Source organism: Leucopleurus acutus (assembly GCF_964270905.1).
Source record: "Leucopleurus acutus genome assembly, chromosome: 3".
Taxonomy (NCBI): Eukaryota; Metazoa; Chordata; class Mammalia; order Artiodactyla; family Delphinidae; genus Leucopleurus; species Leucopleurus acutus.
Genome location: NC_139145.1, coordinates 3444081 through 3466360, shown reverse-complemented (window position 1 = coordinate 3466360; position 22280 = coordinate 3444081). Strand labels below are relative to the sequence as shown.

The window sequence follows — 22280 nt, the reverse complement described above, 5'->3', positions numbered from 1 at the left end:
GTCCCATGGCCTTTGACCCTGGGATGTGGGCCACAGTTAGCTCTGCCCTGGCCTCTGTCTCAGCCCTCTCCACTTTGTTGCCAGTATTTTAAAACGGATCCAATCTGGGGAAAGTTAGTTTTTAATTTGGGGCGTGCAGCCAACTTCTTCCGTAGGATTTCAGAGGCATCTGCACATTTTGACACTGCAGGGCTGCCGTGGGCCGCGGAGTGGCAGAGGAAAGTCAGATTGTCTTCTATTTCTGGTTTTCGAGGTCACGGCGGGGGGTGGGGTGAGGTTTCTGAGGTTTAAGGAGGGTTTGATGCTGGAGCCTTCCAGCCACTGGAGGGGTGAGCAGGCCTATTGAGGCATCTTTACCCCCTGTGCTCAAACCCTCCTGGCTTTTAAGTGCCTGGGGAAGTGTCAGGGGCAATTTTTTCTGGTTCTCTTTTAAAGCTGTCCCTGGAAAGCTGAGGAAGGGTGTATCAGACTGTGGAGCAGCCGGTTCCTCTCTTCTCCCCTCCTCTCTGCACCCCCCTCCTTCCTCCTCCTCTTCTCCTTCTTTCTCTTCCCCACCCCCCCACCCAAACTTTTTCTCTCCCCGCCCCTCTCCCCAGGGCTGGATTTGCAGCTACTTCTCTCGAGCACTGCAGTTTGGGTCCAATTCTGCTCATTTCCTGTTAAGCAGTAACCAGGGCTCCACAAACTCAGGCTCTCAGAGGATGGCCTCGTCTTCCTTTTCCACTCAGCTCCTAGAAAAACCTGCTGACTGGGCCCGAGAGGGGGGTCACGCGGAGACTCCCAACCACAGCAGGAAAATAGATGTGCGATTTCCTCTGAAGGACCTGACTCAGCATCAGCCGTGGCCGCCCTGGGAAGAGCCGCTGCCTGGATGCTCAGATTTCCACACCTGGGCATTAAACCCCTGCAGCGGTACCACGCCCGCCCGGGCTGTCACGGCCCAGTGACATGAGCTGCCCCCCGGGAGGGGGTGGGCGGTGAGGAGGACAGTGGGTCGCTGTCCCAGGAACTCAGTAAAGGTTAGCTGGACGGAGTTTGCCCCACATCGTAGGTCATGAGAGCGCAAAAGCGGGGCGGCCGTGTGGGCGCACCTAGAGAAGACAGGGCTGGGGTCTGCTGAGGGGAGCGTCCCCCGCCGACCTGGGGTGCGGTTCCAGCTCCAACCTGGCATTCAGAACCTTCCGGAGCCCCCGCCCTGGTCGTGGCTTTCAATCCCACCCTCCCCCTCGCAGCCAGCACGCCCCAGTCCAACAGGTCTGCTCAGGCTCATACCTTCCCTCCTCCTTCCCCACCCCAGCCCAGGTCTCCCTGTCCACTTCCTGTTTGCCCTCAGAGCCCTGCGTGTATCTTCCTGTATCCTTGCCATCTCCTGGGTCCCCCTCCCAAAAATATTTCTCCACCCTCCCTGGTGGTCTCCTGCCCACGTGCCACACACCCAGCACATCCTCACACCCAGTGTGCTTTTCTTCTCATTGGGTGTGAGCTCCTGAGGGAGCAGGCTTGCCTGGCGGCTGGTGACAGGCCCGGGTCCCCACGGGTAGTGGCTTGCTGGCCAAGTAGTCAGAAATGGTGGACTCCTTCTCAGAGCGGGAATGGGGCTGTCCAGTGCCAGTGGCGGTGCCCATGCGAAGCCAGGTGGCTGGCAAGGCCGTGGAGGCCTCGGTCAGGAACAGGTCCGACTGGTTTAAAGAATAAGAAATCAAAGCTCAGAGGTTGTTCCTTTTGGCTTAGGACCTGTCTTGAGGGCTCCAGGCCGAGGGACCGGTGCTTGACTGGACCAGAGCGGCCCAACCTGTGTCACGGGCAGTCTCTGTCATTTCAACCCCGCAACCAGGCCTGAACTTAACTGGAGGTGCCCAGCCTGCTGGGAAAAGGAGTTCCCTGGCTCCACTTTCCCCAGGCCCCACCACTCTGGCCTCAGAAGCCTGCTCTCTGCCCCTGGACTTCTGACCTCTTAGACTTGACCGGCGTTAGCCCGGGTCCTGTGTGCAGCCCCTCCCTGGCTTCCACACCTGGCCACCCTTCTGCTGCTTCTCCTGTGTCCTGAGTCAGCTGGCCAGCTCTCTCACCCCCTCCTCCGCTTTGCCCCGTTGGTTCCCCCTGTGGGCTTGCCACCCTGCCTCTGGGCCTTCTCCCTCCAGGACCTGAGGGACCTCCCTGGCACCTGCCACTGCTCGTGCGCCTGTCCTCCAGATCTTTGTCCCCAGTCATGGCACTCCCAGCCACCCTCTAGATGGTGGTCCCTGCCCGTCTGGCTGGTACTGGAAATGCAACAAGCTAGTAGGCCCAGTGCACCTGAGGCCAGCCTCCTCACCTGCGGGCCCTAACTTTCCCTGTCCACACCCTGGGGCCCAGGGAGCCCCGCCACCTTCCCCGAGGTGCTGTGTCCATCACACCAACTCCTGGGCCTGCAGTAAATACCTGGAACCAACCACCTAGCCTGTGACTTGAATCAATTAGTTAACTTGACTTTCAAATAGACTCACTTTTTAAATTTATTTTAAAAGGGATCTTGATGTTATTTCTTACTCTAAGTCATAGTAACTGGATCACAAGATACAGAAACAAAGCAGTGTAGTTGATTCCTCCTGGATTCCTTACCTCGGAGGCTGGGGTCTGGTCCCTCTTTTTTTTTTTTTTTTTTTGCGGTACACAGGCCTCTCACTGCTGTGGCCGCTCCCGTTGCGGAGCACAGGCTCTGGACGTGCAGGCCCAGCGGCCATGGCTCACGGGCCCAGCTGCTCCATGGTATGTGGGATCTTCCCGGACTGGGGCACGAACTCATATCCCCTGCATCGGCAGGCGGACTCTCAACCACTGCGCCACCAGAGAAGCCCTGGTCCCTCTTATTAAAGAGTCGCTGAAACAATAAGTGCCCACGAGGGACTTCTTGGCAGTCCAGTGGTTATGACTCTGCACTTTCACTGAAGGGGGGCATGGGTTCGATCCCTGCTCAGGGAACTAAGATTCCACATGCCACGTGGCACGGCCAAAAAATAAAAAGCCAAAAAAAAAATTAAAAAAAAAAAAGTGCCCACTGGAAAGTTTTTCCTTGCCAGAATGAGGGGTACTGAAAGAGCGTCGCGGTGGGAATAACTTTCTCACTTGTCCCTGGGTTACCTCTTCTCTTGTCACCCCCTCCCCTGCCCCTCATCGTCTCCCCGTGGAGCCAGGAAATCCTGCAGACTTGAATTAAGGCTCAGAAGAGAGAGCTTTGGGGTGAGGGTGCATTTCCCAAGTGTCTGGGGAGAGGCCCGACAGTAAGTGGCACCGTTTAGTCTGTGTGTTTAGTCCCCCGACACCACCTTGGCCGATAATTCAGATGTCTTTGGCCAGCACACCTCAATCCAGTCCCACTTTCTCTAAAGTGGAGCAGCTGACTGATGGTTTTTCCTCTGTCGTTTTGGGTCTCAGCCCCAGGAGTGAGAGGAGACTTAGGACGCCCCTGGGGAAGGAAACTGGGAACTTTATCACTCCCGAGGTCCCCTCCTCATCTTCTGCCAGCTGCCTCCCCAGGATGAGGCCCCTCGGCTGCCTCTGGGCAGGCAGGCAGGTGTCCATCAGCTTGATGGCCTCAGGTCATCAGAGCCGTGATTGTCTGAAGTCGGGCGGGCAGCCCTGGCCCTTCAGGGTCAGCCTTTGTCCAGAAGAGGGCGGCGAGCGCACGGGGACAAGGGCGGGATTTCTCCGTCCCCTAACCCTAACCTCCTGGCCTAGGGTTGTCCTTCATCTCCTCTCCCTGGGGTGTTTCCTCCAAGGTTGAGAATCCTTGCTGTCCCGCCAAGTCAGCATTTCACCCTTGAGGAGTCTTGGAGCTGCTGCAGCTCCCCACTGATTGCCCCAGTACAGTTGTGTGTGCTGCCCTCAGAGGTTGGCTCTGAGGTTCGTCTTTTGCCCCCAGGCTTGATGCGTTTACTTCACGGCTGAGAAGCCTTAGGTGTTTCTCCTGGGCTCTCTTGGAAGTTCCACATCACCATTCCTTTCCCGCCAGTGGACTCAAGGGTAGCTGAGCACTCTCTCCGCTTTGCTTCAGAGTATCCCATGCCCTTGGCCTCGGCCCAGGGTGGGCAGGAGGCACCGGTCGGCCAAGTCCCTCTGCCGCCTCCAGACTGTCAGGATTGGGAGGCTTCTGTGGGAAGTTGTGCAGATGGGGGCGCATTGCGGACCCGGGAGTCCGGGTGTGCTGGTTCCGGGGAGTGGGGAGGAGGACCTTTTGCCCGGTCTCAGTCCAGGCGTCCTCTCAGCTCTCAGCAGAGCCTGGAGGAGAGTCCACCGCCGTCTAGGGGAGTTTGCACTCAGCTAGTTCCCCGCACCAGGCAGTGCCAGTGTGTCGTAAAGGGCACGTCCCTTTTCAGGCACTTGAGTTTGTGTTAAAATGTCTCATCTGTAGAGAGAGAGGTGAAGAATGGCCAGCCGTTAGCCAAGCGCCCACAAGAGCTTGAGTAAACACGAGCAGCACAGTTAGAGTCGAGGGCCCCTCCCCGATACATCACTGCACACGAATCTACCGCTAAAAAGTCTGCAGCTTTGTTTTGCAAGTTTACACCTCTTAAAAATGGTGTCACATGGCAGCTTTTTTGGCCTGCTCTTTTCGCTCAGCACCGCTGGGGCGCTTTGTCCACACTGAGCGTGTGGCTCGAGTTTTTTGCTTCCACAGCTCCCTGCTGTCCTTTGTGTGCGGACAGCGACTTGTCCTCCCTCCGCTGGCAGTGGGCATTTAGGACGTTGCCGCGTTTTTGCTCTCGGCGTCACAGTGAGCGGTCACATGGATGTCCCCGCAGGCAAGGTCCAAGTGTTTCTCTAAACTCCTGCCCATTTAATGTGACCGTGTAGGTTTTTGAGCAGGACCAGCCTGGAGAACACCACCACCTCTTCTGTTCGCATGACCCCGGAGTCTTGATCAAAGCTGCTGGGGGTCCTGCGTCGGGGCCCTCGTCAGGGGTGACCTTTCTGCTAGGCTCCATGGTACCGCCTGAGCCAGGAAGCTGGGTGCGTGGGGCGGGGGCTCCTCAGGCACAGGGTCCGCTTGGTGGGGGCACAAGCCAGGGGGAGGACCCAGGGAGACCCACCTGATGAAATTGGGCCCACCTGGTCATCCAGGGCGATCGCTTCCACCTCCCGGTCCGTGCCTCTGTTTAAAGAAACCTTATTTAATATACATTACTGATTCATTAGCATTGGATGCACAGCCAGCAGCACCTGAACTCACCATCGGTCCATCATTGTTGGCGGGCTTGTGTTTGCGGTTTCACCTTACTTGCCGAAATGTGTTTGTAACCCCCCCCCATCAGTACTTGGGGCACCTTCGCAGGTATTCGTGAACATGCCCAGAGTGACAGAAATTTTTGAGTCTCCCAACACGTTCATTCCCACTGAGGCAGAACAAGACTGTAAACCAGCATCCTTTCCACGGCTTGTTTAGTGATGCGTGTTTGTACCTTTGTGCTTCTTGCGGGTGTTTTCGCTCTTGGTCCCAAGCATGGAGCTGAAGTGCTGGCTAGTGTCCCAGGCACAGGAAGGCTGTGACGTGCTCACAGAGCACGTGTGAGATGAGCTCCGCTCAGGCGAGATCAGGTATTGCTGGCCGTGCGTCCAGTGCTAATGAATCAGCAGTGTATATTAAATCAGTTTCCTTTCTTTCTTTTTTTTTTAATATTTATTTATTTATTTATTTGGCTGTACCGGGTCTTAGTTGCGGCATGTGGGCTCTTAGTTGTGGCATGCATGTGGGATCTATTTCCCTGACCAGAGATCAAACCCAGGCCCCCTGCATTGGGAGCTCGGAGTCTTAACCACTGTACCACCAGGGAAGTCCCTAAATAAGGTTTCTTTAAACAGAAACACACGTAACATGAAGTTACATGTGATGAGTTGTGACCAGAGGCTCACAGGAGCCTAACCCCTGCATGTCCCCAGAGCAGTGGCTCAGTATTTACTAGTTCGGCGTCTGGGCGACTTTATAGCACAGAACCACTGTGAGTAATGAGAGCTGACTATTCCCGTGGCAGGCAGAACACCACCCCCCTACCCTCCACCAAGGTGTCCCTGCCATTATCTGGAACCTGTGAATGTGTGACCTTACTTGGCAGAAGGGACTTTGCTGGTGGGATTAAGGGCATGGACCCGGAGGTGGAACCGATGACCAGGTGGGCCCAATTTCATCATAATGGCCCTTAAAAGTGGAACCTTTCCCTGCCTGGTCGGAGGGAGACAGGACTGTGGAGGAGAGAACCAGAGGGCAGGTGGCACAATAGGCCCACCTCGCTGGCTGTGAAGACGGAGGACGGGGCCACAAGCCAAGGGGCGCGGCCGCCTCTAGGAGCGGAAAAGGCGGGAAAGCTCTAGAGCTCCCAGAAAGGGACACAGCCCTGCCAACACCTTGGTCTTCGCTGGGGAGAGCCATGTTGGACTTATGACCTCCTTCAGATTTTTGTGCGGCTTAGGAAACGTGTTTTGAGTCACTGAGTTTGTGGTAATTCGTTACAGCACCTGTAGGAAACTCTTACAGGTCCCTGCTGTCTTAAAGCTTTGTCTGGATAAAGGTTTTCAGCTCAGCATTGAAGAGTGTGTGTGTGTGTGCGTGCACACATGCACGCTCATGTACACACGAGCACGTGTGTTTCATCCTCCCTTGGCTCTCACCTCCAACTTAACGGCTGGGGTCAAAGAGGAAATAGGAGCGATTCGCTTTGCCAAGCTGATGGATGGGTGCTGTGGGAAGAGCGGGCCTCCCACCAAGCCATCTTCGTTTTAGTGCTCCATGGAAGTCATCCCCTGGTTCTTGGAATCCCACCTTGGTGACTTACGAGCTAGTGGACTGATAGGGAATCCTCCATCGTCAACTTGAAAACCGGCTCTGTGTTCAGGTTTTACGCAAAGAGCGCTGTGGGCCGTCTAAACCTCTGGGAAATGCCACAGTGGGATTTCGACCAGCATCACTTCCCATCCAATGTAGAAAGAGGTCGGCAGTTCTCGAGCCTGATAGCGTGCCTTTCTTCCCGTCACGGACACTAGAGGCTCGTGCCAGGCAGCCTTCACTAATCACTCCCACACCTGCAAAGGGGACGCTTCAGAATCACATTCTGGGAGTTGGTTTCCAAGCCGGCCCTTAGCGCCTCTGTCCTCTGCATTGGTGCAGACCCTGCGTCCTCCGTCTCTGCCTTTCCTCACGTCATGTCCTTTTCTCCCATCCTTCAAAGCCAAGTCCAGGGACATCTTGTAACTCCTACCTGGTTCCCTCCCCACAAGGAGGAAGGGGCTCCTTATCTTAGGTCCTTAAGGTAGTGCCGTTTTTGTGTGAGCTTGTAGTATCTATCTCTTTTTCCCTCTACTATACCTGGCACATATAAATATCTGTTGAATGAATAAGGGCAACCTTCTCAAGTGGGGAGCTGGCCTGCTGACTTTGACCCCAGACATTCAGCCCCATCCTGCTCTGATGGAGCAGGTAAGCTCAGGGCAGGAGAGTGTCCCAGACACGCACAGTGGCTGAGCGATTGAAATAGGGCAGATACGGTGACACAGGGTCCTATGACACGTGCCCTGTACGGAGAAACCAGGGATGACTCACGAGGAGGTGACCTGGACCCTGGCTTTGAATGTGGACACGGGAGGGAGAAGGGAGAGGAGGATGCAGATTGTCCCCAGCAGGCAGCAGAGCGAAGCCCCCAGTGCTGGGGCCTCCGGGTCACTGGCCTGCCCTACTGTGTTCTTGTTCCTCGTCCGGGAGTCCAGACACCGCCTGTCTGTGGGCTCAGTCCTTCTAGGGGAGCAGAGGTTGGCCTGGGTGCGGGGGGAGGCCCTGGCTACTAGACCATCATCATCAGATGGAGAGAGATTTGAATATGCTTACGGCTCCTAGCTCAGCAAGTGGCAGCACCAGACACGTCACACGGTGACAGCAGAGAAGCAAGGACGAGGGCAGGGCTGCTTTACTCCTGGAAAAATCAACATAAAAAGGCATTGCTGAGGGAATTCCCTGGCGGTCCAGTGGTTGAGAATCTGCCTTCCACTGCAGGGGACGCGGGTTCCATCCCTGGCCGGGGAACTAAGATCCCACAGGCTGCAGGGCAACTAAACCTGCATGCCACAACTAGAGAAGCCCGTGCGCCACAACTAGAGAAAAGCCCCGCAGTGAAGAGCCTGTGTACACAATGGAGACCCAGCGACCTGTGTCATCACGGGTCGTCATCAGCACCCAGTTTTACAGTTGAGGAAACAGAGGCTCAGAGGGGTCCACATTCTTGTTAAGTGACAGTGCGGTGACAGAGCCGGATCCAGTCCCCATGCTGTGGTCCACACCCCCACTGCTCCCCTGCGACCCCAGCCCTGCCTCAGGACCTCTTGGGCAAACCCTTGTTTTGGCCTGTTACTGACACACCTGACTGGCAGTGTTCTCCCCTGGGCTCCTAAGGGCGAGGTCTGCGTTATCTCAGCAAATACTGATTGCCCATCACCTATTGGGCGTCAGGCCCCCTGCTGCTCTACTAGCCCCATCACAGCAGCTGGCAGCCAACGGGAAGTCAGTGTTTGGGGACAGGGTGCGTTTGGGTGGGGAGGCAAGGCTCTCCCAGGAGCTGTTGCTGGAATGAAGGTGAGCTGTGGCGGAGGAGACGGCCCCTGAGAACTGCTCTTCTCTGTCTGTGATCTAGGGCGGGGTCCCTGGGAACCCCTCAGTCGGGTGCTCACCCACCACTGGGGCAGTTACAGGCAGTAACATCAGGGAGCGTGTGCGCCAGGCCTGATGTGCGTCCTGAGAAGGAGAAGGCCCACCCCCTCTGCCACTGCAGGATGGATGGCAGCCGGGGACAGGAGCGGCGGCTCTGGTGCCCACCTGGCCCCAGCAGGCCCCTGTTGATCTCCTCATCTGTGTGCTGAGATTCCTTCCAGTTCAGGGTTTCCAGGACTGACTCTGCAGGTTAGAAGGGCAGGTGCCCCTGGACAAATAGGGTGGGGGTCAGGAAGAGGAGCGGCCGTGCAGGGTGACAGGGTGCCGGCATCTAACACGTGGCCTAGTGTCGCAGTGCCCGTCACTAAACTTCAGAGGGGCTGGTCCGCTGTGCCGAGAGGGGCTGATGGCGTCACCTCCTCTGGCTTGCCGTGTGCTGTCCTGGAATCATGACCCACCCGGGTGCTTCTGGTAGCCACGCCTGAAGAAACTGGTCTCAGTGGCCCTGAGTCACCTGGTGTCGCCGCCCTGGAGTGACAGGCGAGCCGTGGAGCCAGGTGAGGGTATGTTCCTCAGCGCCCACTCAGAGCTTCTTCCTGGAGCTCTCTCGGAGGAGCGCCCAGGCCGAGCTCTGCCCTCCCCGAGAGGTCGCCCCCGATGATCCTTGGAGAACCTAGATGTGCGGCCCCTACGGCTCCAGCCCGGCCCATTTGGGGGCCATTTCCCTCTGGCCTTCAGAGCCTGCTTGCCTGTCAGCCTTCCTCTCCCGTGTCCTGTCCTCCCAAACTGCAGGCACGTGCCTTTCACAGGGAGCGCGGTCCTCTGGATGCAGGCCAGCCTGGGCCCAGCTTGCTCAGATTTTGTTCCTTTGCAAACTTTCCCTTCACCTTCTGGTGAGGGGGCCAGCTGTGGGCAGACCCTGGGTGGAGAGTGGGGAATTAGACTGGCAGCCCCCAGGCAGAGTGGCACCTAACTTGAACTTCCCATAAGCGACGCAAAGGAAAGTTGGGGATTCAGGGGTAGGGGGTGCTGTCATCCGGCCGGCTCCTGGGTCCGCAGCCCTCCCAGTGCTTAGCCACTATGGAATGGCGCCATGAGGTCAGACCCCTGTGAGGTCGTTCCTTCCTCCCATGGGGCGCTAAGTATCGACTAAGCACTTCCTAGTCTCAGACACCGTCCCGAGTGCAGGTACAGCAGTGCTGGGGTCGCTCACTTGGAGTTCACAGTCCAGTGGGAGGAGGGCTGTAAACAAAAAAGAGGGGCTTGAGAGAAGGATGAGTGACGGGTGGGTCAGGGGGAGGGGGACCAGATGGACAGGACCCAACCACGGGAAAGTCTGGGGCAGAAGGGACAGCAGGGCAGAGGCTCTGACGTGGGGTGAGGTGGGTGCCTTTGTGGAGCCTGGTCCAAGGTGAGGTCCAGAGGGGGCGGGGGTTCTGGCCTCAATGGAGGAGGTGCCATTAGTGTGCTGGGAGAGGTGGCCAGTGGCCAGGTCACTCCCACCTGGGTAAGGAGGCGGGTGATGGAGAATCAGGAGGACTTCCTCGAAGAGGTGGCTTCACATTAGTTAAGTGTCTCAGAATGGAAGTGGTCGTAGAGATGGGGGGATAGCATCTGTGTTCTAAGGAGGTCGGGGCCCTGGGCTTATTAGATCGTTCTGTCACCTTAGCTTGGTGCTGTTGGGGTACACGTGGCCCTCCGTGAGACTCGTGACCTGGTGCCTACAGCCTCTTATGTAGTAGGCTGTGGTGATGGTGTTGGATACAGGGTCTGTTCCGGTGCTTTCTGGAGGCCGCACAGCTGTGCGCCTCGCAGGGTTTCCAAGTCCCGTTTCCTGTCTCTTCCTGAAGGGCTGCTCTTGCGTCAGCTCTGCCATTGACAAAAGGTGAATTTGCAGGACACCTCATTTACTCTCCTGTGGGGACAGAAGTTTGCCGTGCTGCCCTGAGAGGGGATTTGCGGGCGGTAGCTCCCCAACCGCACAGCCTGGCACAGCACGCGGTCAGTGGTGCGGAGCGGGCGCGGCAGGACTCGGGAATTTATTACCTCATTTGTTTGTGGGTTGGGTGTTTCTTTTTATGAGTTTTCATCTGAAATTGATTTTCCTGGTTGTGTGACATGCAGCCTTCCTGCCTTGTCCCCGAGATGAGAAATTAAAATGCATGAGGCCGGTTTATACCCAGGCTTCTCAGCTCTGGCAAGAGTTCCAGATGAGATTTGTTCCTAAGGGATGAGCCTCAAGCAATTGCTGGCCTCTCGGTCGTTGGGTAAAAACCCTCGGCACAGCCTGGGGTGCCGGCTGGGATCAGGCCCCCCTGAGAGCCCCTGTTCAGCGGGCTTGTTCCCTCCCTGTGTCCCGGAGGAGGCAAAGTCCTGAGCCCACACCCCAGTCTGCCGCCCAGATTCCTCAGCCAGGCCCTGAGGCTTTGGCCCTCACCTCCCCCGATAACATTTGGGGCAGGGCCCGTCTGCTTCTCCCCCACATGAGCAGCATCATGTCCTGCGCAGGGGTCTGTGTGTGACTGGTGTCCTCCTCCCTGAGCAGCTCCCGGTCCGGGGTGCCACTGGTATTCATAGAAAGCTCTGTGCTATTCCAGGGGCTGTGGCCTCATGCCACCCTGGAGTGGTGGGTATCGTGTGAGAGACTGGAGTTCCAGAAGGCTCAGGGCAGAGTCGGCCCTCCAACGCACGCCTTCCGCCTCCAGGCTCGTGCACTTGGTGTGGTGTAGAGTGTCATCCTGGGTGGTTGTCCCCCACTGTCACTGTCCAGGAACAGCTGTGGTCCTCTTGACCGCCTGCTCTTGACCGCCTGCTCCCAGGGGCTGCGATGTGGCCTCACACTTGCTGGGACGCTTCCCCAGCCAAGCGGGAGGGGCGGGATTTGCGGCCGGATCCTGAGGGCTGGGTCTTGTCTCCACAGCACCCTGACTGCCCTGGCCAGTCTTTGAAAATGAGGAAGCAACGCAGGGAGATGCAGGGCAGCCTCCAGAGCAAGGTGGTTTAAGACTTTAGGGACCCAGTTACCTTTCCTGTATGGCTTGGTCTCACACACACACTACACTACACTACACTGCCTGGCCCTGGGAAAGGCGGGTCACCTCCTGGGGTGTTAGTTGCTCCATTTATAAGGTGGAGATAACTGCCCAGAGGCTGCAGCTGGGCCAGATGGGTGCTGGAGGTCCCCAATGGCTCTATCTCTTCCTTTTGGGGCTCCATCCCTTCCTCAAGGTTGACAGAAGGGCTGGCAAGGCCGCGGGTCCAAGGAACAATGCAGTCTCTGCTGCATTTCATAGAAACATTAAAAGATGCACATTCTGCGGTCCCTTCTCCCCTCCAGCAGTCCTACCTCCTCCCACAAGCCAGAAGTGCTTCAATTTGAAGCCTGCTTTCCACACCTGTCCCAGCACCCAGCAGGGCTCACTTCCTCCCCCAGACTCTGCCAGATGACCTGGGGAACTGGTTAACCATGAATGGAAGCAGGGAACACTTCTTGTTAAGTGCTTCTGCTTTCTTGTGGAGGAACTCGGCATTTTAATGGGAATCCCAGGACCAACCATCATTAGAGTCAAGCCCGGGCTAACGCTCTGGGCCGGGGGGTTGGTCCCCAGAGGAAGTGCCCACCCCTCCACAGCGCACCGGGAGGGCACTCAGGCCTGTGGCTTCTGGCCAGACAGGCTGCGAGGGGAAACACTGGCCAGCCTGGGCCCTTGTGGCCGACACTCAGCTGAGCTCCACATGGAGGTCGGGCCAGGCAGGGAGTGAGTTCTTTGTCACCCCATCTCCAAGGACTGCTGGGTCACCTCGGGGTGAGGGAGGCATTTTCCTCAAACAGGGCTGAGGCAACAGGAAAGGCACCGCACAGCCACCCGTGTCTGCCCAGCCCCTCACTCCTCCTCCAACTTTGGGTCCTTCTGAGCTGCCACTCCTCTGCGAGGCCAGGAGAGGACCCCCCAAAAGTGAGGGGCCTGGGTGCTTGGTCAGATGCACTGGGCTGGGTGATGGCGGAAAGCAAGACACACGGGGTCCCTGCGCTCGGAGATGAGCACGGGCGCGTGGGAAGCTAACGGGGGGTCAGGCCAGGCCTCAGCCTCCAGCCCCTGCAGGAGGAGGGGAGCAGTCCCGGGATTGCAGGAGCCTGGAGAGGGCACAGACCCTGACACACAGAGGGTTCTGGACCCAGCTCTCGGGGGCTGCCGTGGGCAGGAGGCCCAGCAAGGCCGAGGGGAGAGCAGCCAGGAGGGGTCCTGGGGAAAAGTGAGGAGAGTCTGAGCCAGGGCAGGGCAGGCCTGGTTTACACACAGGGGCCCTGGTGACGGATCCGGGGTGCTTAAAGCCAGTTTGAGGCCCCATCGGGAAAGCAGTGTCACAGCAGTGGGAGGTCTGGCAACTTGGTCATCAGCCTGGGGCTGAAGGGGCAGCTCTCTGGGTGTCTGCCCTGGGTGAACCTCTGGCTGCTGGTACCAGGACCCACAAAGCCTGCAGATGCAGAGGTCGGGGCTTTGAGACGATGCTGAGGCTACACCTCAATCCATCTCGGGACCGCCGTCCCCCAGCTCGTCACTGCCTTGACAGTCACTGAGCGACTGTCCCCACGTGCCATTGCTGCCTTCCCTAGTCCATTCTTTCCGACGACGGGTTCCTGCTTTGCTCCCACTGCCCGTGCCGTGTCCAGACCAGACTCTCAGATTAAGCCGGACGTGACTTTGAGGGGATTTTTTTCATGTAACGGTTTCCCCCCTCATCTTAGCAGCATGTGGCACGCAGGGGAGCAGCCACTGGGACTCACATGGCGTTCAGCTTGCTGCCCACCAAGCCAGCCCTGGGAAGGTTTGGGCGGGGAGGCGGGAGGGGCACCACGGGGCGGGGGCAGAGAACCAGGGGGGTTCAGACTGCAAGAGGCTAGCTCAGACCAGGCCCCCTGGCCAGTCTCCTCTCCACAGAGACAGCCAAACGCTTCCCCCGCCACCACCTGGGGGACCCTGCAGCTGGCTTGTGCCTGCAGCCTCGGGGACCTGAGGGGTTCTGCTTCTGAGCCAGTATCTCAGCTGCTGGCCTCAGGCCAGAGGTGCCGTCCCTCCTGCTGAGAGAACACCTTGGGCTTCAAAGCCGCTGTCTTTGTGCTGCCAGAACTAGGTTCCAGATACACCCCGACACACTGCTGTGTGGAGGGGCGTCTGTGGGTCTGTGTCTGCCCCTTGGGGCCAGACCTGGTGGTCGTGGTGCCCAACTGGGGGTTTTCACGGGAGAAGTAACTTCAGAAGCCTTTTCCTGCTTGATCATTTCCACTGCTCCCGTTCACAGAGCTGCTTTTTAAAACCACGTAGCTTTGATCCCTAGGAGGAGAGGAAGTGTGTGCCCGGAGGCGTGAAGGGTACCAGCAAACCGGGAAAATTCCAGAATTCCGGGTATGCTGAAGGAAGTTCTGACTTGTCAGGACACTTCCCTCTGCGGAGCTTGACAAAGCGGGTGGTGACTTATTCTCCATCAGCTCACAGATATTTACTAAAGACCCGCCACAGATGAAAGCTCTCCTGCTGCCAGAGCCCTCAGGCTTCCTGCTGGCCCACCTCCTTGGGCTGAGGAGTTGGGTATGAATAGTGTTTCTGTGGCCTCTGCTTCAGTGGCACCTCTCCCTCATCCCTTAGGGCGGTGGCCCGGCCCCACACCTCGTGGCCTTTACTCTCAGAGCCACGTGGGATCCAAGCTGCCTGGAGTCCAAGTGCCGCCCCCGTCGGCAAGCATTTCGTACTCACAAGGGCCCAGGCTCTGGAAATCATCCTGACACGGGGGCCACTGGAGGTTTCTGGGCAGGGACGGACAGGAGGCTTCAGCGTGGCAGTGCACCGTGCACGTTACCTCCCCAGAAGCACCCTTGGCTCGCCTTTCCAGAAAGGGCGTCAGTTAGCCAAAGAGTGCACCCTCTGGTGTGTCTGCCAGCAGCTCTGAGTCAGGGGCCCAGGGCCCAAGCAGAGAAAGGAGACTCGAGAAAGCCAGCGGCTTCGTGTGTCGGCCGGGTAGCAGGCCATCCTGGGCTCTGCCCGTGTCGTGGGCTCTCCAAGTCATGAGACAGAAGACCATAAAGGAAACTAGAAGGGGCTGCTCTGAGGTGTTTGGCAAGTGGCTCCCAAGTGTTGGGAGGCCAGCAGGAAGGGGAGTAGCAATTGGAAGGGATGTAGAGGCGAATGAGTCCATCCCTGTGTCGCTCCCTCCCGTCCCTGTGCCGTCCTCCCCGTTCAGGAATTTCTTAGCCCTGCCCAGGAGTCATTGCAGTTGCCTCCCGGGACCTCCCACGTCTGGGCATTCTGCACACAGGCAGTCTGCCTCCTCCCCACAGCCTCGGAGGCCCCGTGCCCTTCTGGCAGATCCTGCATTGCGGGGAGCAGTGAGGGACGGACCGACCAGCCCAACAGCTCTGGGCGCAGCTCCCAGCTTCTCCACTTTCAGCTCGCAGCCTTGCTGTTCCACCTCTTACCCCGGGGGTTTCCTCATCTGTAGAATGGGTGTGCAGGTCCCTGCATTGTCATTGCAGAGGGGTGACAATCAATGGCAGGATGTATGCAAAGCGCCCGCACAGTGCCTGGCATGTGGAGGGTCAGGAATGGCAGCCCCTGTGCCCCCGAGCCTGGGTCTCACCCAGAACACCATATGCCTGCCTGGCCAGGCTCTGCCTGCTGGAACCCTGCCCTTTGAGGTCCAGCTTGGACAGCACTGGCCCCCGCAGCTCACCCAGCCAGGAGCATGTTTGGCGTGTTTAAACCTCCCTTGCAGCTCTTATCACTGTGTCTCTGTTGTTCTTATCTCCCTCGCCAGAGGGGCGCTCCTCAAAGCTAGCACAGCCTCTGCCCTGGCAGCGGGTAGCGGGCCTGCCCACCCCCTCCCGACGGTAGTCGCTAACTGGAGCCGGAAGTGCTCACACCTGACAGCCTTGGGTCACAGCGCCTCAGCCACAGGGCATTCACTGGCCCAGACCCGAGGATGGCCGGAACGGGACCGCATAGCAGGGCGGCTGGGCCTGGACCCCAAGGCTCTTTCACCCCCATTGCTTTTTCTTTTCTTTTTTAAATTTTATTTATTTTTATAAATTTATTTATTTGTTTATTTTTGGCTGCGTTGGGTCTTCATTGCTGCGTGCAGGCTTTCTCTAGTTGCGGCGAGCGGGGGCTACCCTTCGTTGTGGTGCACGGGCTTCTCATTGCGGTGGCTTCTCTTGTTGCAGAGCGTGGGCTCTAGGCACGTGGCCTCAGTAGTTGTGGCACGTGGGCTCAGTAGTTGTGGCTCGCGGGCTCTAGAGCGCAGGCTCAGTAGTTGTGGTGCACGGGCTTAGTTGCTCCGTGGCATGTGGGATCTTCCCAGACCAGGGCTCGAACCTGTGTCCCCTGCATTGGCAGGCGGGTTCTTAACTCCTGTGCACCACCAGGGAAGTCCTTCCATGCCTTTTAGTCCAACTCTCCAGCCAGTGCCCGAGAGCAGCTGCCCCCAACGCGTGCCCCCTCCGCCTGGCGCCGGGCTCCTCACTGCTGAGGAGGGAGGGAGAGGCGGGGGCTGCTCTGTTGTAGCACGGGGTGGGGGCAGGGAGAAGTTAGCCAGGCGGAGGGCAGGAAGGGAGTTGGGGGAGTCGGGAGAGGATGGGGACCTCCGCTGTTAACCTGGAGCATGGCAAGCGGCCCCACAGAGCATATCGGCTGGACGAGGCGCGAGGGTGCTGAGCAGGACGTGCAGAGCATCCATCCTGCGTTGCGAGGCCCTGAGCAGCCCTGCTCTTCTCTCTCCCGGCTCCTCTGTGCCAGCCTCCTCCTGCTGCTCTTTTTACTTAAACTCTTAATTCGTCAAAGTGGATCGTCTGCCCCGGTCACCGAGCCTGCAGATCGGCTGTTTATTTTCCATATCATATTGATCAGGTTTCCCCGCTGAGATGACTCAATTACAAGGCCTCCCGTTGGTGCAGGATTCGAGCTTCCGCTGCCCCTGAGGGGCCACTGCAGCGTGCCTGCCTGGTCTGGGGCAGCCGTTTGTCCCCACGTCCCTCCCTGGGGGAAAGAAGGTTCTCCTGCCTTCCTGTTCTCTGCTCGACTCCTGGAGCAGCTGTCCTGCCGGCTCTTGGCATACAATGTCTTGTGTTTTCAGATTGTTCCACTGCGCGTTCTTTGTTTCTCTCCCGCGTGTCAGATTCCTCGCTCCTCTCCAAACATGGCCAAGGCTAGAAGGCTGAAGAACGCCAGTCCTTGAGAGAACAGCCCCTTCTCCGAGTGGTCTTTATTATGAGTGCCCACGGGTGCCTTGCATGGGTGGAGGTCGTGTAGGTGCTCAGGGATGAAGCCCCATCTCCGTTCCAAGTTCGCTCACTTTCCAGGTGCCTGGAGCAGGTGTCCTCAGACCACACGGCTCCACTGCTTCTCTGTGTGAGAGCCTGAAGTGGGTGCCCTCTGCCTGTCGCAGTCACTTGGGGGTCGTGTCGTCGTAAATCTGACCATTCAGAGTCCAGGTGGGAGCTGGGCTGGGGCCGTCGCTGGCGGAGCAGTCTGAATGGGTCAGCACACGGGGAAGCGAACAGGTTGGGGTCCTTCCACTTTCTGGCTGGTAGTAACCACCTCTGCAGTCTAAGCTGCAGTTTGAACTGAGGGGGACCTGGAGCTGGAGCCCTGGAGGCGCCTGCAGGCTGAATTGCAAGCAGGGCACGCTCCTCGCAGAGGTTAGAAATAATATAAGGGCAGTAACATAGGTCAGACCAAACATACGGTGGGGGGTTGGCTCATGCAGTTTCCCGGAGAGGTACCGCCAGAGGGACAGGCTGCAGAGGGAGCCTCCTGCGGGGCAGAGGTGTGCACTCCCTGGTGGGTCGTGCGCAGGCCAGCAATACCTCGATAGAGCCGCCATCACAGGGTCCGGACAGACACAGGAAGGCCCGCGCTCAGAGGGTCACAGAGCAGCAGTCACTCAGCAGTCCCACCTGGTGGCTGGTCTCAGAACCACTCGTGGACCTTTTTTCCAGACAGCTGCCCGGCCTCCTCAGAAAGGACCCTGTTCTGGGCCTTCATGGGACTCACGGTCCCTGAGCGCCCTGCCAGGGCGGAAGTGAAGCCAGGCGTGCAGGTGGGGAGCCAGGCTGAGATCTGAGAGGCCCGTGTGACGGGCAACAGCGAGTTCATCTCCGAAGGCCGCTGCCAGCTTTGGCCGAGCGCAGCCTCTCCACAGCGACCCCTCAGCCCTGGCTGTCAACCTGGCGGGGGTGGCTGGGGCCGTGGCTTGGCCTGGGCCCCACGTTCCCCCAGGGAGGCACCCATATGGGTTTCACAGTGGCAGCCAGTGTGGGCCCACTGCTGGTGACTCAGGCTCCCACCCAGCTGGGCAGGCCCAGGAGGCCATGATTTCCACACCGCCGTGGTCACGGCCCTGCCGGAGAGTGGGCAGCACTCACCCACCCCCTCTGCTGCCTCCCCCACCCCGGGGGGGGTGCCTTGGCTGACGGGGCCAGCCCCTCTGCACTGCGGGCCGGAGTGGGGGGTGGGGGGGGCGGCAGCTGCAGAGAGAAGAGTGGGCTTCAGCCCGCGGGGCCCCTGCCAGGGCTGCGCCTCAGTTTCCTCTCCCGCAGCCGGGGAACACCGTCAGTTGTGGGGAGTGCTGGATGCAGACGCTACACGTGAAGGTGTTACTTCCATGGCGGTGCTGCTGCTCTTGCCGGCCCCGAAAAGGTGTGTGCGGGGTCCCCGAGCAGGACCGAGCGGCAGAGTCCTGGCCTCCCACACAGATGGGGCACTCCCCGCCCTCCGGCCTCCTCCTGGGGGCTCCCCAGGCCCCTCCTCTGGAGCACAGCCCAGCACTCAGCGCAGCCTCCCCTTGCTGATGCTCTTGCTGTGGCTGGCATGTGGCTTGCTTTTTCCCACTTTTCCCTTTTGGCCTTTTGTCATCCTTTCATCCACTTGTGCCAGTTCCGGACTGTGGGCCTTGGAGAGAAGGGACCTGGGGCACATCAGCCTGAGGGACTGGAGCTTGGAGCTCCCAGGTGGGGGTAGGGCGAGGAGACTGGTAGGAACCCAGATGTTCCCAGCACAGCCCCCAGGTGCCAGAGCAAGGAGGCCCCGCATGGGAGCTGTCAGAGGGCTCCCAGGGAAGATGGGGAGGTGACACTCCTGGAGGGCCTGGAAGAGGCTGTGGGGTCTGCCTGTGCCCTCTCCCCTCAGAGGAAGTATGTAGTCCCCGCCAGCAGGGGCTGCTCCCTGGGGACGCCCATGTCCCCTGTACTGAGCAGGCCCTCGGCCCGGAAAGTGTGGTTTTTGAGCCCCAGCACTTCAGCTACCCTTTCAGTTCACCAGAAGCGTCTTGTCTCACATCAGACACCTAACTCATTTCCCTCTGGCAACCACTGAATTTGAGAACGTCCTGTTTTACCATAATCAAAAGAAGTGAAACTGCCCCATGAAATAAAGTATAACACCCCAGAAACACCTAGGAGAGACCAGGGTCTTTCCTTATAAAGTCAAAAACGGGAGGGCAGCCCTTGCCTGCCCTTGGAGGTCCCCCAGAGACTGGTGCATGGTGGAGGGGCCCTGAGCCAGCCCTGCTTCCTTTCTGTGCCCCATCCCCTCCTGGGCTCCCGGGGTGCAGCTGCCATGAGAACACTGACTTGCAGGGGCATGCATCTCCCCCCAGACTCCCCTTGACCCCAGGCGGGGAGAGGCAGGGATAAAGGCCTATAAGCTAGGTCTGCCCTACAGTTCTGTGGTTCCCCTGGAGAACCAAGATGCATGGGGAAAGTAACAGCAGTCATCAGTATGGGCAGCATGGGTGTCGCAGGAGTACCCCGGAGCACACACTTGCACACAGCAGCCTACGGCAGCCTGGCCACAGCTTGGTGAGTGCACACCTGTCACCCCATTTTACAGAGGTGAAAACTGAGGCCCAGTGAAGCTGATGGCCCAAGACCACACAGGTTAGGGTTAGGGTTAGGGTGCCTTCAGGAGCCCCGGGAGCGGTCCTGACAAGTGGGCAAAGACTGCTGCTGGCCACCAGGAAATTGTGTGTGTGTTTGTGTGTGTTCACACCCGTGCACGCAAGAAGTGACTTCTGGGCACCACAGTTGGCCCGTGTGGGGCAGGTCTTCCCTCCCACTCGGCGCTTGTCCCATGGCAGTCCTCATGTTCATTTGGCCTCAGGACCTGCTCGCCTCTCAGAGGTGCCCCTGGCGCGTGCAGACCCTTGGTCCCCGAGAGTCCTTCGCAGAGAGGCCGGAGTTCAGTGGGAAAGGGAGGCCACATTTCCCTGAGCGAAGGGGCTTCCGTGAGCCTCGGCGTCTCGCTGAACCACAGCAGCCCCGTCCGGGTGTGGGCCCCGCGGCCCCGTGAGGGGGGCCTGGACAGTCTGCACAACTCCGCAGGGGTGGGGGACCCTCTTGGGGGCTGCGGAGCTGCCAGCGCAGCCTGACCGGGTGGGCGCAGCCAGGGTAGGCTTCCGGCAGGAGGAGCCCCCGGCCCTGGGTTTGCAGGAGTATGTGGGTTTGGAGCAGGAGCTCGTTTGGCTCCCCATTTTGCCATTGGCTGCCACGTTCAGCATCCCTGGGAAGCCATCGTGGATGCCTGAGCCCTCGCCCTCCTCCCCTGAGGCTCACACTCTCTTCCCTCCTTTCGTTCCCCAGCTGGTCAGTGAGAAGGTCGGAGGGGCTGAAGGGACCAAGCTGGACGATGACTTCAAAGAGATGGAGAAGGTAACAAGAGAGGGATGCCTGTCTAACGCTGGCAGTGTTACCAGCCCCCATAGGCCCCGGCCCTTGCACCTGGGGGGAGGCGAGGCTTACCGCAAGGGTCTAGGCGGGTCGCAGGCCTCCCCCCAGCCCAGAGCAGGCAGTGGCGGGGGCACAGCACAGCCAACAGCAAGGAGGCAGGGAGGCGAGGCGGCCCCCAGAAGCAGCGGGCAGTTCTTGCGTGGGCTTTGAGGCGGTTGGGGAACTGGGAGCAGGGCAAGGGCTGTCCAGGTGCTCCTGGTTTGGCCTCAGGCGCCCTGATGGTTTCAAAACCCTACACGTGGACTCCCTTTACAGAAGGTGGATGTTACCAGCAAGGCCGTGACAGAAGTGTTGGCCAGAACCATCGAGTATCTGCAGCCCAACCCAGGTAGGGCACCAGCCAGCTGCAAGGGGTCTGCCCCCAGCTCCTCGGGTCTCTTGTCAGTCCAGAATCTTCTGGTTACCGGAGCATGAAGAAGCAGTGCGTGGGCCCACAGAACTGAAATGCCCAGGGCTAGGCAGGTTCAGGCATGGCTGGATCCAGGCATCCAAAGGATGTCTTCAGGGTCATGCATTTCCTTTCTGCTTTATCTGTCAGCTCTCGCTTTTCACGGCAACCCTAGCCTTAAATTATCCTTAGAGCTAATGGTCGAGCTAATGGTCCAAGCAGAAAAGGGCATCTTTTCCCCCCAGTCAACTCTTTGGACCAATTTGAATCAGGTGCCAGGCCCCAGCCACAAGCCTGTCTTTGGAGCATGAGGTGGGGTCTCCGAGGCTGAGAGGGAGGCAGGGACTTTTCCTGGAGAAAAATCCAAATGTTGGTTCCTGTAGTGAAAGGCAGAGGATGCAGGACAGGCAGCAAAAGCAGCTGTGTCCACCTGAGGCCTTCGCTGAGGACAGACTGGAGCTGGCAGAGGTGCAGGCACGCCCCTCACCTCCCGCCCCCGGTAGAGGTCTGCACTGGGGCACCTGTGCCTGTCCACACCTCTACCTGCCTACCCCGCTTCTCTGGGGGTCTCGAGGAGCTGGCCCCCTCTCCTGCCCACTGCCAGTACTCCTGCACGAGGACCAGAGCAGCGGGGGGACGTCTCTTCAAGAGGTTCTTCTCACGCTCTGGTTCCTCAGGCCGAGGGAGCACTTCAGAAATAAACAAGCACCCGGGCAGAGGGGGGCAGCTGGCAGTCTGGTGGCTCCTTGAGAGACCACACCCACCCGGCCCCGCCCTCTTCTAGCCTCGCGGGCCAAGCTGACGATGCTCAACACGGTGTCCAAGATCCGAGGGCAGGTGAAGAACCCTGGCTACCCGCAGTCGGAGGGCCTGCTGGGCGAGTGCATGATCCGCCATGGGAAGGAGCTGGGCGGCGAGTCCAACTTCGGTGAGGCCCTGGGGAGGCTGGAGGCGGGGGCGGGCCTGAGAGCTTGGGGCCAGAGTCTCTGCTGCCAGCAGGCTGGCACTTCCCCGTAGCTTGAGGATCTTCTCCAGGGTGGCTGGTCCCCTGGACGAGGGCTGCCTACAGCATCACGGCCATGCAAAAGCCACCCTCCCGGCCCACGGTGGACCTGGGTGCCTTCCAAGAGGTGGGAGGGCCGCTCGTGAACACCTGTCACCACCAGCCCCCGTGGCTCCTGGTCAGACTTAAGGGTCCCTTGTTTCGTTCTCTGTTCTGGTGTCCAGGTCCTTGGCCGTGGGGTGTGCCTCGGCCGCGCAGGCCAAGGCCTCCTGTGACGGCTTCCTCCGCCACCCCATCCTCTCCCCAGGCGACGCCCTGCTGGATGCCGGGGAGTCCATGAAGCGCCTGGCTGAGGTGAAGGACTCCCTGGACATAGAGGTGAAGCAGAACTTCATCGATCCCCTCCAGAACCTGTGCGACAAGGACCTGAAGGAGATCCAGGTAT

The 22280-nt window shown here is 59.1% G+C and overlaps 1 protein-coding gene across 2 annotated transcripts in view; it reads left to right on the top strand.

Moving 5' to 3' along the window:
• Nucleotides 1-22280, top strand: part of SH3GL1 (SH3 domain containing GRB2 like 1, endophilin A2) — a 32228-nt gene that overhangs the window by 6219 nt on the left and 3729 nt on the right. The window contains exons 1-5 of one of the 2 annotated variants that reach the window (XM_082836932.1): nt 18259-18357; nt 20298-20366; nt 20700-20772; nt 21617-21760; nt 22143-22276. In XM_082836932.1, coding sequence (XP_082693058.1) covers nt 20358-20366; nt 20700-20772; nt 21617-21760; nt 22143-22276 — 360 coding nt within the window. In that variant the 5' untranslated portion in view covers nt 18259-18357; nt 20298-20357. Of the gene's footprint in view, nt 1-18258; nt 18358-20297; nt 20367-20699; nt 20773-21616; nt 21761-22142; nt 22277-22280 lie in introns of those variants that run through there. The other variant, XM_082836931.1, reaches the window with a different exon arrangement.